Source organism: Monodon monoceros, unplaced genomic scaffold (genome assembly GCF_005190385.1).
Source record: "Monodon monoceros isolate NGI ecotype Baffin Bay Population unplaced genomic scaffold, NGI_Narwhal_1 Super_Scaffold_4, whole genome shotgun sequence".
Classification (NCBI taxonomy): domain Eukaryota; kingdom Metazoa; phylum Chordata; class Mammalia; order Artiodactyla; family Monodontidae; genus Monodon; species Monodon monoceros.
The window spans coordinates 75839740-75854716 of NW_021703781.1; the positions used below are offsets into that span (position 1 = coordinate 75839740).

The following is a 14977-nucleotide window of genomic DNA, read 5'->3' on the forward strand; positions in this document are numbered from 1 at the left end:
AGAGATATGTAGTATCTGTGATTTTTTTTTTTTAAAGATCCAAGTTCCTTTTAATTGTGGCCACGTGCAGTTTGGAGATAAAGATTATCCTAGAGACCAAACCAAGATAAACTGTTTTTGAAGAAAAATGGCAAAGCAATTTCTGGCTTAAATGTCTAATTGCTGATTAAGGTGATGGTGGTTAATAAGTTAAAAATAGTGTTAAGACTATTGCATGTCTGAGACTAAGAATTACTTAAAACAGTAGAGTAGAATAAATGCTAATACATAAGTGCTAATTTTAAGAGAAACCAGATTTTCTGGACTTTTCCCTCATTAAGCTAGTGGAGGTTTTCCCCCTGGAACCATAGGTCATATAGTAAATATTAGTTGCCTATTAAAGATAAACTAATAAGTTCATAGCTTGTAAAGAGAAATTCTGGTTTCTTGGTTGATACGGAGTGATGTGTTGCTAACATTTTAGTTATGACACTTTATACGTGAAAACTTGTCTCCAGTGAAATACATTTGCCACTTTTTCTTAAGAGAGAGGGCTGGGAATGGAATAATTTTAGGAAATAAACATATCAACCCATGAGGATTTTACAGAGTACATTCAGAGTATTGGTACTTTGAAACAGGAACATTTCAGTGTGTATTAACAGTCTGTGGTGGAAACAGCCTGTCTGCAGGTCTCTTAAAATTTGTTAGTACAGTAGTAAAATTCATTCCACTTTAGAATGCTCAATTTTGATGAGTTACTTATATTTTTTTTCTTTTTATAAGATTATTGCTTCAGCCAATTACATGCTTTCAGAACTCTTCCAATTGGATGAACCTAAAAAAGAAAGTTCAGAATCTCCATTAAATGAGAATTCTGATGAAAGTTATAGTGAAGAGGAGGAGGAGATGCCAGACAGCGATGAAAACGGATCCTACAGCACCTGTTCTGATCCATCAGATGATAACAAAGCAGTAGCTATAATTAAGTCTGTTGGAGAATTGTCAGTTCCAGAAAAGTACAAATCCATTCATCAAATCAGAGTAAGCATATTGAAATTTGTATTAAAATTTCATCAATGGAAAAACAAACAATTGTTAATTGAATACAGTTAGCATCTCAAAAGATGGCATTACTTCAGTAAATCTTTTATGGTCTAGGGTCTAATAATCATTAGCTCTGTGAATTCTGAAACTTGGTTTTATAGTTGTCCCAGGGTAACTGATCCACATGCAGACCTATGGTGGGCTGATGTGTAAACCACATCAATATGTTAATTTTTATGTGGGAGATTTTCCTTTCCAGTGACCAGTGTGCAGCCCTGGCTGCTCACCATGGTACTTCTTCCCGGTTGCTGTGTTGCTGGGAGACTGAATGTATAGGTTGCTTGGTGCACGTAGAATCAGAGCACATGGGTGGCTGATTATTGATCCATATGTGGAGAGATCTGGCACATTGTCCCTGTGCTACAGGATGGTGCTTTTCAGTGACTGTGGCCATGTCAGCTGGATTGGACATGTCTCTTCTCTGGTCACAGCCCGAAAGACCCTAAGAGCTTCCTGCCCTTTTGGTTTCTGTTGGTGTCAGTTGTATTGACTGTCATACCATCCATCTTTTTCTAGACAGTGTAATTAAATTATAATTAATTTCCTGTCATATTTATAGATAATCTCTTAATTTGAGCTCTGAGTTTAACTTTCAGGTGGAAATTTTATATCCAAATGGGTTTTTAGAGGACACCTCTGTGTCACCCCAAAACATTGCCTGTCCTTCTGACCTTCTCTTCCTTCATTTCTCCTCTCATTTACCTTAGCCCCACTGCCTATTTTTCTGTCTCTCATAAACCGTCTTTCTGAATTTTAGTGCACTTGCAGCTTGAACCCCGCAGTACAGTAAAAAAATGTTTCTGATTATAAACAAAAACATTGATTGTAAAAGGTACCTGTATTTGGGAAACTGCATTGTAACAGAATGTGATGACATTTGGAGAATGGTATGCTTACAGATTTTTTTTATTTTTTCTTATTTTTACAGAGACAGCACTTTCTATCAATATTGAAAGCACTCAGAAATACAGTCATAGTATTCATATAAACATGTCTTTCGTGGTAGCTTTGCCTTATCTCAGTACTTTTTGAAGTACAGACAGCATGGCTCCAGAGCCCCGGCCTCAGCACTCGCTCACTGAGTGCTTGAACACATTACTTAACATCTGTGTTTACTTCTCTGTATAACGAGAATGGTAATTCCAGCCTCATAAAATTCCAAATGGAATGCCTCGCAGAAGCTCTTACACATGATATCACTTAGTAGATGGAGGCTGTTAACTGGTTCTCCTTCTAATTAAGTATATAAATTATTCAGTGAGACCATTGGCCATACTTGTTAACTTATTGCTAAATTGATGATATTGTTAACTGTGTGTTACCAAGAACTAGTGCTGATCAGGACTCAAGCTCACCCATCGGATTAGGTATACATTTATTTAAAACATTACTACTCTCATTCTTGCTTTTTTTGTTGTAATAGAATTTGTTTTTTGAATTTTAAGTACTTAAAGCAACATGTATGCTGGAAGATCTTTTTAAGCAAGATTTTTGTTGATGCTTATATCAGTTTACTCTGCAATTAAACAGTGCATTAGCCTTAAAATTTCAGATACCTCACTAAGCTGAATATACAGAAAACTTCAAAATTATTGTCTTGTAGAGTTTTAGTAATTCCCAGGAGATGGAATTTGTCATATCAGTGCATATTAATAATTTTAAATGTTTGTTTCTGAAGCCCAGTTGTGCATTTCCAGTTTGCCATGACACAGAAGAGCGCTGTAGACTTGTGCTCAGCTACGTTCTGGAGGTAAGTTTCAGTGTAGACTGCACCGTTTCAGTAAAACTTGTACTTGATATGCAAATAGTGTTTGTTTATTGGTGCCTACATGTTATTCTGAATGATATTCTACTGTGATTTTCCCCCCCTTTAAGCATAAGTTGAAAATTAATGTCTCCTAATTTTCAGGTCAAATGTAGTTTTTTAAAGTCTGTTTTCAAAATTTAAATTCTCCTAAATGTATCTAGTAGTGCAGATATTGCCTTATATTTAGTTTCCAGTTGGTGTTCAGTGACACATATAGTCAATGTTTCTCTTCTTTTAAAGGGTTTAAAATCTGTGGACAGCAGCATCAAAAAAGAAAGTGACCTCCCTGCTGCTGACCCCAACACCCCAATCCCACTAAAATATGAAGATGAATCCACAAGGGGGGGTCCTGAGGGTCTGGAGAAGCAGATGGCCTTGTTTTTGGACAAAAGTAAGTTGAATTGAAGTGCAAATAAGGCCTTTTCAGCGGAATAATATAGTAGGCCTTTTCAACAGCAGACTTAGGTCAATTAAGGCATTCATTGAAAGGAATTCAGAAAAAGGATATCATGTGAATGGAAAGTAGGGGAAGATATCCTTTCATTTGAAATATAAAATAAAACAGGATAATTTCGATCCTTTGTAGATAGTTCTAAGAAGAACATAAGGAACCTGCTTCCTCCTGTTACCTGCTGTGAGGAACTAATGCCTTCAGCGCAGTGGGGTTCTCCTGAGAAAGCCCCACTTCAGTAGATGCAGTCAAGAGTTTAAACACAAGGACTTAGGAACCAAACCGCACAGCTTCAGATCTCGGCTTCACTAGGGCAGGTTGTTTGACTTTTTTGAGCCTTGTTTTCTCTCAAAGTAGAGACAATAATAGTCCCTACTTTAAAGGGCTCTTACACGGATTCAGTGAGTTAATGTATGTAACGTGCTTAGAACAGTGCACATAATGAGCACCTGAGGAGTGGTAGCCGTTGTCTCCTCACGGCACTTGGATAAGCTGCAGGAGTCACTTATAAAGGGTCTGATTTGTTCCTCAAGAACATCACTTCATGTGGAACATGTGGACTTTGAAGTCAAAGTCCTGAATTTCTCATTTATTTTAATCTAAGTTGTATTTCTTTTTCCAACCATATCCCGCTCCCTTTGTTTTTTAAATCAGTTTCAGTTATTTTAAAAAGTGTTTTGAAAGCCTGTATGTTTAAAATAGTATCAAGTGCTTTCTAAAAGGTCTTGTCTTCCCTTCATGAACATAAGGGGGCGGGGGGCAGCGTGCGTGGCAGGATTCATTTCCCCAGCATTTATGTAGTGCTTCCTATGTGCCAGCCTGAGTCTACCCACAATGAGGAGGACCACACCAGCACTCGAGACCCCTGTCTCTGTGCTTCCTTCATGGTGTTCTCTTCTCTGAAATGCCTTTTCTGTCTCCTCCTTCCTCCCCATCTCAGCTGTTGAAAATCCTGCTCTTGTTTAAGGTCTCCGTCCTCACCTCTATCCCCAGAATTACTTGGTTCCCTCACCACTCTGTCCTGTGAGCACTTAACTGAAGCCTGCCCCAGTCATCATCAGCTGTGTCTAATGGTTTTACACACACACACACACACACACACACACACACACACACGAACACACTTGTGAGCAAAACTTCATCTTCTTCATTTTTGGTTTTCTCACAATGCCTCAGCACATAGAAAATACATAACAGTAGCAGAGGAAAAAGAAATACATGCACAAATAAAACCATAAGAGACTAAGTAATTTTCATTGCTTTGAAAGACTCAAGTGCTGGAGCTGATCAAAAAATGAGACATCTTTAAAAAAAGTAAAATAAAATGAGACATCTTGAAGCTGGAAGATGATGGGGGTGGGTTCCCACAGCATTTTGCTCTTCTCTCTGTCATTGCACTTAATATATTTTGTTGTGGTTTATGTTATTGGCCCATCTCCACCCTTGGTCTGTGGGGTCTTCAAGGACAGAGGCCATATAACTTCATGTCACTGTTTCTGGTGCCTAGCACGGTGCTTGGCACAGAAGTGGTCATTTGTTGGCTGAAGAGGGTAGTAATGGGCTGGACTTTAGAAAGTATTCCTGGTGGAGGAAGCAGTAAACCCAGATGGGATACAGGGAAAACAGGGTCTATGTAGGCAACAAGCTGCGCCTTGATTTTGGTTGGTGGAGAGTAGGCGTGGAGTACAAGGAGGTAAGGCTAAACAAAATGGAGCTTAGGAAGTGGGCTAAGATGCTGAGACATGATTGAATAAGTGGTGAGAAGCCATTTTAATGTTTTAGAACAGGAGTTCCACTGTGATTAAAGCTGTGCTTTAGGAAGGTGAACTTTTTGGCAGGTCGACGCATAGACTAGAGAAAGGACGTAGATGTCAGTCATGAGCTTAGTTATGTTAGTGACCCTGAAAGAGTGACAGAGTTGACAGCTACGGAGAAGCAGGCCTTCGGAAATCCCAAGTGAGAATGTCAAAACACTGCTATTCTACTTCATTGCATTTAAGTAGTAAGATACAGTATTTACCAGTTTTGTTGTAGCTATTAATAGTACCTAGGCCTGGAGTGTTTTTATCAAGAAGCAGAATTTTTTTACAGTGAGACTTATATTCAAATAAAATGTGCTGCCTTTTTTCCCCCATGTCGTAGTGGGCTCCCTTCAGAAGGGTAATTATTCCAGCCAGTCTGGAATGATCCCTGGTTCTTGGCAACATAAAATGAAACTCCAGCTGATTCTCAAGTCATCAAAGGCCTATTATGTTTTGTCTGATGCTGCCATGAGTCTTCAGAAATATGGAAGAGCGTTACGATACATTAAATTAGCTTTGCAGAGCCATGGTAAGTTACTATAAATGAAAATATTTAATAGGCATTGGGAGGAGAGAACGGAGAAGGCATCTGAATCAGTGAAATTTTAATCCTATTTCTGTTTTAAATTTAACCAAAATTTTTTTTTCTAATCTTGTATATGTTTCCTAGTATTTTCCACTTTGGTTTAACATCGCTTCACTTTGAAATACATGAAGTCATATGTGATATGTGACATAAAATAAACTTAGATACAGAGGTACAAAGCTTTCAGCTGGTAACAGATTTTCTTAATTTTTACTGTATTCCTTCATTGTTAATGTGCTGTGTTTTTTCTCCTTCCTACCCTTTCCACATAGATACTTATTGCTGCCTTTGCACCAATATGCTTTCTGAAGTGCTACTATTTCTTTCTCAATATTTAACACTCTGTGGTGATATCCAACTAATGCTCGCCCAGAATGCAAATAATAGAGCGGCACACCTTGAAGAGTTTAATTACCAAACAAAAGAAGACCAGGAAATATTACACAGCCTCCACAGGGAGTCCAGTTGTCAAGGTATGCCAGTGAGACTCATCGTTTGATTCAGAAAAATGCCAGAAATGTTAGTGTTTCGGTATTGCTGTTTTGTTTCATTTCTTAATGTTAAATTGAACATGATCCTGTGTATTTGTGTATAAAGTGGTTTTGAAGTATTTTATAATTAGTAATTATACAACTAGAACTAATTAAAAAATAGTCTCTGGAGACAATCGTATTGACTTTTTACACTTCTCTCTTTGTAAGGTTTTTCTGGGAAACCCTTTAGTCAGCTAACCAAGCCATGATTTTCTTTTGAAAAGGAGTAACAGTTGGTAAAAGTGGACGAATTACTTTTTGAATGGTTCACCTTTTGAATGGTTCCTGAGGGCTAAGATACAGTGATCATTATTTTTTTATTTTATTTTTTTTTTGCGGTACGTGGGCCTCTCACTGTTGTGGCCTCTCCGTTGCGGAGCACAGGCTCCGGACGCGCAGGATCAGTGGCCATGGCTCCCCGGCCCAGCCACTCCGCGGCATGTGGGATCTTCCCGGACCGGGGCACGAACCCGTGTCCCCTGCATCGGCAGGCGGACTCTCAACCACTGTGCCACCAGGGAAGCCCCAGTGATCATTATTTTTTAAATGTAGTTCACAGCTGTCTGTTTTTGGAGTTGTCAGATTTTAAACCTGGAAGATAGGAGAATTCAGTCTGCAGAGCAGTATCCCTCCCTCTTAGCTCAGTACAGTTATATATAAGCACCTTGCAATTAGGGCAGTAAGTGAGACATTAGGTGCTTTTGTAATGTATGGAGTTGTTTTATTATGCTCTTAAATCGTTTATATCACTTTATATCCACATCCCAAAAAACTTTGGACTGTTAACATCTAGAGAGGTATACTGGGGGAGGAAATGTATTATTGTGGGGGTTTTTTGCCCTCTTTCTCCCCTTCTCCCCTTCTGAGTTTCTCAAATAATCATTTTATTTTAATAAACATGGTGATAAAATCCTTAAGTTTGTTTTTGCCATTCCCATCATGTTAATTTCATATAATTTACTTCTTTGTAAGAGTGATGTGCTCCTTGAAAGTTATCGGCAGGAGTACTACCCTTTTTCTCCCTTGAATTTTTGGGCCCTGCACCTGAGTTTACTCCAGTCTCCACTAGAGGGCACGTTTAAGTCTTTGAGAGCTTATCTGTCAGCTTCTTCAGTGACATAAACTTACATTGGCAAACTCTAATGTACATAACTAGCCTCTGTAGCAATCCGAAGTTTATTTCAAGAACTGTTTCCAGTAATTAAAAAGGAAAAACTGGTTTACCTTGTATCAGTGGACAACTTTAGGTCTGTACCAATAAGCAGTGGACCTGGTAAAATCTGGGTCTTGGGAGTTGTTTTTAGGCAGGAAAATATTTCTTTTAATCCAACATTAATGTCCCAAGAAAATATAGTTTTTAAAATAAATTCAGAGATCTTTTCTTTTGAAATTTAAAATTTTAGTTGTATTAATTGAATCTTACTATGTTTATACTATATTGCATATTATGGTATAAGCATAATTTTACTATATGTTATTTTGTCTTAAAAGTATTAGATTACTTAGATACTAAGGAAGAAGGGTTCATATGACTCATGGTGATGTTTCCTTTTTTTTCTTTTAAGGATTTGCATGGGCAACTGATTTGTCTACGGACTTAGAAAGTCAACTTTCAGTTAGTTGTAAATGTTATGAGGCTGCTAATGAAATCTTGCAGTTTAGTGACTTAAAAAGTCAAAATCCAGAACAGTATATACAAGTATTGAAGAGAATGGGTAACATTAGAAATGAAATCGGTGTCTTTTACATGAATCAGGCTGCCGCATTACAGAGTGAGAGAGTAGGTGAGTACGTCTCTGGGGTCCTGTCTTTATTGCCCGTTCTCTTAGAAAATCATGCTGATTTTACATGGTTCAAGCCAACTGTGGCATTTGATTTTATGTCATAAAGGGGTGCGCTATTAAAGGATCTTTTATTATTAAATTCTCAAGGAATAAAAGTAGGAAAAGACATTATTTCCCCTTGGGAGTCATCATTTCACTGTCCTCCGTCCTCCATCTGATCACTTCAGAAGTGAGTTGGACAGTCAGCCATGTGCTAGGCTCTATACTGGATATGTAATTGGCTAAGACATAGTTCTCCGAGCTGGGAAGCCAGATATGAATACAAATCTCTGAAAAATGCTATAAGTACAAATGCCGTACAGTAGAGGAGTGGGGAAAGGAAGACGTTCCTTGAAGTTGTGGCTTTCTTGGAAGGCTTGTGGGAAGAAGGTGTAGTTTGGGCAGATTGCAACATGATATGATTGCAGCAGGCAGATGTGGGAAAGGTGGGATGTCTCGACCGGAGTAGGCAGCGTTAGGAAGGAGCCAAAGATATAGTGTCCAGTGGGTGTTTAGAGGAGCAGCGAGTGGTCTTCAGTGATTCAGGCAGAGGGGGATGGATTCATCTGCGCCCATGTTGGGTTTGAGAAGCCAGTGGACATGTACATGGATGGTATGATTTAGTCGTCAGTTAGAAATGTGTGCTTAGAGCTCTTTGGGTTAGCAAGGCATAGGTTGGGAACCATTCACATAGGGGTGATAGTTGAAGCCATGAGAATGGGTGAAACTGTAGAGGCTGTACACACAGCATGGGAAACCAAAAGGGCCGAGATAAGACTGAGGACAGCAGGTAGGTTGAATAAGTTATTGTGTGCCTGTTGATCTGTGAGCTGTACTTGCCACAGGGGTACAGAGGTCATTGCCGGTGGAGAACCTGTGCTTTTTTGTTGTTGTTATTTATACATATATAATACATTTTTAAAATTGAGATATAAGAACCTGTGCTTTTAAGGTGCCTCTGGAGGAGGAAGTTGGTGAAGGTGTATGACAAGTGGTTGTCAGAAACCTAGGAGAATTAGAGAAGACACAGACTGTGCCTCTTGAAATTCATGGGACCATGTCTTTTGAATCTTTATACAGTAGTGCTTTGCTCGATGTTTTTATATGCCTGCTTTAATATCATCTGGTTAATAGAGAAGAGGACTCCAAGTGTTGTGTCAGTCTGCCCGGCTGCCATAGACTAGGTGGTTTCAACAACAGAAATTTATTTCTCACAATGTGGAGCTGGAAGTCCAAGGTTGGATTTCTCTGAGACTTCTCTTCTTGGCTTGCAGGTGGCCACTTTCTTGCTGTGTCCTCACCTGGTCTTTTCTGTGTGTGTGTTCCTGACGTCTCTCTCTCTTATGAGAACACCAGTCATTTTGGATCAGGGTCCCACCTTATGACCTCATAAATGAGACCTTAGTCACATTTGTGGTTAGGGCCTCAACATGAATTTGGGGCGGGGGGCGGGGGGGACACTGGTGTGATGAGAATAGTGCGCTGCAGTGGGGTCCAGGTGGCTGGTGGTCCACTAGACATCCTGTCACTGCCATGCTCTCATCATCTCATCGAGAGACACTGGTGGGTTTACGCTGATATCTGCTTACACAATTGTTTTCTTTCTTTTTTTGTGAAGTGAGCAAAACTGTGTCTACTGCAGAGCAGCAGTTGTGGAAAAAAAGCTTTTCTTGTTTTGAAAAGGGAATTCACAACTTTGAGTCAATTGACGATGCCACAAATGCTGCCCTTTTATTATGTAACACGGGACGACTCATGCGAATTTGTGCACAGGCTCACTGTGGTGCAGGTGATGAATTTAAACGTGAATTTTCTCCAGAAGAAGGCTTGTATTACAATAAGGTAACTTGCTTACATGTTGGACCTCATCTATTCACACCTGATTGTCCTTTACACTTTGCCACAGCTCCACTAAAAGGTTATAAAACTAAAATAATTAACAGCTGTGGTGATGGCACAGGACTAGACAGATCATTAAAACACTTAGAAACTGGAAGAATACTGAGAATTTAGTAGTGAAGATGACAGGTAGGGAAAGATAATTGTTCAGTAAATTACGTCGGTGTAGTGAGAGCAGGTCAGATGGATTAAAGATCGACACAGAGAAGTGAAACTCTGGAAGTCCCAGAGGAAAATACAGGTAGACGGTTCTCTGATAGGATGGGAAAGGACTTTTGCAGTGTAACACAAAGAGCAAAAATTGCGACATAAAAGATGGATAAATTCAAATGCATAAAAATTGTTTTTTAAATGCACAACAGAAAGCAAAATTGAAAAGCAGTCCACAATCCAGGGAAAATACTTAGAGCATACATGACAGATCAGAGGTTAATAAATCCTTAATATATAAAGAACAATTAAGAATCATTGAAAATAAACTGCCCCAATAGAAGAACAAATAACCTTGAACAAAAAAGTCATACGTGTAAAAAAAAAAAAAGTAAATAGTTAATATGTAAGAAAAATTTCAAAATTTAAACTTTTATGAAATTTAAAAATCAAGTTTTTTTAATCAAATTGTGAACATTTTTTGGCAAATGGTAATATCCAGCGTTGGGGGAGGTACAAGAACACTCATTTAGTCGAGAACTTTGAAGCTGTTTAAATTACATTAGTGAGCAATGTTCATTGCATAGAGAACTTAAAAAAAAAAAAGTGACCTTGCTTTTCTTTAAGCCTACATATACACAGAAAAAGTGGATAAGTACACACCAGAAATGTAGAAATTATTGTTGGGTGATGGAATTCAGTGTGATTTTATTTGATTACATACAATGACCATGTATTTCAGCATGGTGGTGACAGAGGTGGGAAGGGTTGCTTCTTTATACAATCAAACCCAGCAAATTTTTTATCCATAGACTTGTCAGATTATTTTTTCTAGTTTGCTAGTTACATAAGCTGTAATTCTCATTTAGAAAGAAAGGAAAGCAAATGAAAAACATGCATCCTTATGCTTCACATGAGTCATAAGACACTCAGATGGGCTGATGATAGACTCGAGAGGAAATGTGGGCAACATGTAGTCCACTTTAAATCACTTTCTTCATTGAAATTGTGTCACTGATTTACTTTTTTCCTTTCCTCATGATATTGGTCTTTTATAAATTCTCTCAAAGTAATGTTGGGGTGATTGTGAGACATGTTTTACTTTATGGTGTATATTTAAACTGAGTCACAATGGTCCTCTTTCCTCCCTTGCAGGCTGTTGATTACTACTTGAAAGCTCTAAGATCCTTGGGAACACGAGACACACACTCAGCTGTTTGGGACTCAGTGAATTGGGAATTGTCCACTACTTATTTTACTATGGCAACTCTACAGCAAGATTATGCTCCGTTATCTAGAAAAGCTCAAGAGCAGGTAATATTTGCTGGATTATAAAGAAGGCTTAACCTTACTTATTCCTTTGTTTGACACATATTGAGCATCTGTTGTAGCCTTTTTCTTGACAAGCAGTATTTAAATGTTTTTAAAATTCTTACATAAGATTATGGGATTGTCATTTTTTTCCTCCCCCTTAAAAAAAATACACAGATTGAAAAAGAAGTCAGTGAGGCTATGATGAAGTCCCTGAAATACTGTGACGTGGACTTGGTGTCTGCTCGACAGCCTCTTTGTCAGTACCGAGCTGCAACCATCCATCACAGGCTGGCGTCCATGTACCACAGTTGTCTGAGGAATCAGGTATTGCCATTTCGATTCAAGTTAAGTGCCAAGTCCATTTAAAAGTGTTCTGGTGCTTTTCTTACATTTCTGTAGACATTTAAAATGCCATCTATTCTTTTAGCCATTTGAGAAAAACTTGGACTGTGGGTATTTTTCCCCTCTCTCCTATGCTATGTATTTTTTTTTTTATTATAATTGGGTCTTAGTTTGCAAAATTATGTGTTTGCCTGGGTGTATTATTTAGATTTTTTTAAAATGTAGTTAGGCTTTATAGTAATGGTTCTATGTCAATTTTAAAGTATGCATTGCTCACTTAAAAAATTTTTTATTTTGAAATAGAGCATGCATATAAAAGCACATAGAAAATGTATGTGAAGCATTTATACAGTTTAAAGAAAAACAAAGGAAACTCCTGTGTACCTCACCTTGAGGTTAAGAAATGGAAGACTCCTTCAGGGATCCCCTGTGTACCCCTCCCTGTTGAGTCTCTCTCAGTACCCACCCACATTAACTACTGTCCCTGATTTTCTATTATGTCTGTACCTTTTCTGTGTTTTACCACTTAAACAGCATGTTTACATTTTACCTGGTTGTGAACTTTATAGAACAAGTCATACTGTACATATTCTTCTGTGGCTTATTGCTTTTTAGTTAACATCATGTTTTGAAGATTCTTCCAGGTTGATACACGTAGCTGTTCATTTTCTCAGCTCAGTAGTATTCATTAAATGAATATATCACAGTTTATTTATCCATTCTATGATTAGTGAACTTTGGGGTGGTTCTAGTTTGAGGCTATTAGCAATAATATGATGAACAGTCTTGTACCTGAATCCTGGTGCTCAAATGCATGTATTTCTAAGGATAACTTGAGGCCTGAGCTGAAGGTGCCCTCCTTCAGAGAGGTTGCCTTGCTTCTGCCAGGAGTCTTGTGCTTATAGTTTCTCAGGGATATTTTTTTATTGTTTTGTTGTTCTCCCTTTCTTAGCTCAGCACCAAGACAAATTATCTTGCAGTTCCTTGGGTGTGGGTTTACTTCTGGGATGCCTTTATCCTGGAAATACTGTCCTTTGAGGTCCAGCTGAATCTGGAGAGGGTTTTTTCCACTCTGAGCTGGCCCTAGACTCTTTTCCCCTTGCCACAGAGGGCCGCCAACCTAAATTCACATTTGTCCAGATGGCCTAATATCCTCACGGCAAAAGCAAGCTTGAGAGAATTCGAAGACAATTCACTGGGGGAAGAATTGTCCGTTCAGCAAATCATGCTGGGACAACTGGACATCTGCGTGCAGAAGGATAGGGTTGGACTCCTCCCTCACATAACATATAAAAATAAACAAAATGGATTAAAGACCTAAATGTAAGAGCTAAAACTCTAAGACTTATAACAAAACACTGAAAAGTATTTAGTGGTCCAGAGACTTCGTTAAGTAGTTATTGTGAAATCACAGCCTTAGGATTTATTTTATTTCTGGTTCTAGGTTGGTGATGAATGTCTTAGGAAGCAGCACCGGGTGCTAGCAGATCTTCATTACAGCAAAGCTGTAAAGCTTTTTCAGCTTCTGAAAGATGCTCCATGTGAACTACTTAGAGTACAGTTAGAAAGAGTAGCATTTGCAGAATTTCAGATGACCAGTAAGTCTCACTTTTTTATTTCCCAGATTTGTATGCATTGGCTTAGTGTTGGATTGTCTTAGAGTGAGGCAGACTATGGATCTCTCTTGGATGTAAGCAATATTGCTTTCTTTTGAATTTGCCCATAGTTAATGTCTTTGGGTAGGGACATCTTTTGAAATGCTTTTTAAAACTTAGAGAAATGCATTAGCTTATGTTTAATGAATAGATATACTGAAATATAGCCCAGGATTTCTTACTTGAAAAAGAATTATGACAAGTTAGTTTAGACAAATAAAGATTTTAAGCATCATGAACAAGATGGGAGTGGAGAAGCAGTGATGGAGAAGTGGTGGGCCTCACTGAGTCCCCTTGAACGAAGAACCAAGACTGGCAGCTTTGGATTGTGGTTCTAGAACAGACTTTAACTGCAGATCCTGAGCAAGGTGGCGATGAAGTGGGAGGGCAGGGAGGGTGAAAGCGAGGTGCTTCATTTATCATTTCCCACGGCGGAGTAAGCTGGCCCTCCACCACTGAGCGATTTTTTCTAAATTCCCTCCTTGGTCTTGTTCACCTGCTCCCCTTCTGCACAGGGATCTTTTGAGAAATATCTCTTGTGTGGTAAAGAAACAAGAGACATTTATTTGAAGTACAGCAATTCCATTGGTTTATTTTCAGTTGTTTTCTTCTATAAAATTAAAATAAATTTAATATTTAACATATGCATGACTCTTTATATAGTATCTCTGGAAGGATGGATGAGAAACTGACAGCACTGTCACTTCCGTGGCTTTCAGTGTATGCCCATTTGTACCTTATACATTTTGACAGTGTATTACCTATTCAGAACAGTTTTTAGAAATACTTTTTACTAAAAGCATCTTTTTAAACTTTTTGCCAGTATATAGTGCCTAGCTGAATGTCTTGGGTGGTCACCCAGGATTAATAGTAGCTCTTTCTGGGGGCAGTCTGGGGTGATCTTCTTTTCCAATTTGCATCTTTGAATTTTCTGCCATGTTTGAATTCCTTAGAATGAGCAGGCATCGTTTTTATTAAAAAAAAAAAAAAGTGGATACTGGGAACAAATTTGCTAAGATGGTAAGTATGCTTAATTTCCTTTTTAAAAAATGTTTAATACTGTGACTGTAAAACCAGATAGTGAGGCAGGGAAACAATGATTGTTTATTGCCTTGTCAAGTCTTACTATTTTTCTTCAGGGATAATTACTAGACAAAAGTTGGATTTAGAAGATTTCTTGGGATTCTCATGAGCTGCCTTTACAGCATTTGAAAATCGGAATTTTCATTAATACATTGACATTGGATGGGTTTCTAGATTTATATTTAAAGGAATGATCATTTTGTGTTTGACACTCTAGGTCAAAATAGCAATATTGGAAAATTAAAAACACTTTCTGGGGCTCTTGATATAATGGTGAGAACTAAGCATGCATTCCAGCTCATCAGAAAGGAGCTTGTAGAGGAATTTGACCAGGTAAATGGAAAAAAGATTTATCATTGTTTTTTATGTATCTTAAACTAAATGCTACATGATGTGTATAGTGGGCATATGGGATGCGTGTATGTGTATATATGTGTCTATATGCA

At 38.2% G+C, this 14977-nt stretch overlaps 1 protein-coding gene across 3 annotated transcripts in view; it reads left to right on the plus strand.

Annotated features, from left to right (window-relative positions):
- The window catches only part of EDRF1 (erythroid differentiation regulatory factor 1), a 39974-nt gene that overhangs the window by 13363 nt on the left and 11634 nt on the right, over positions 1–14977 (plus strand). For 2 of the 3 annotated variants that reach the window (XM_029245752.1, XM_029245753.1), the window contains exons 13-23: positions 766–1023; positions 2765–2836; positions 3134–3284; positions 5487–5675; positions 6005–6205; positions 7831–8049; positions 9707–9930; positions 11293–11451; positions 11626–11775; positions 13238–13391; positions 14749–14864. In XM_029245752.1, coding sequence (XP_029101585.1) covers positions 766–1023; positions 2765–2836; positions 3134–3284; positions 5487–5675; positions 6005–6205; positions 7831–8049; positions 9707–9930; positions 11293–11451; positions 11626–11775; positions 13238–13391; positions 14749–14864 — 1893 coding nt within the window. The remainder of the gene's footprint in view (positions 1–765; positions 1024–2764; positions 2837–3133; positions 3285–5486; positions 5676–6004; positions 6206–7830; positions 8050–9706; positions 9931–11292; positions 11452–11625; positions 11776–13237; positions 13392–14748; positions 14865–14977) is intronic. The other variant, XR_003797081.1, reaches the window with a different exon arrangement.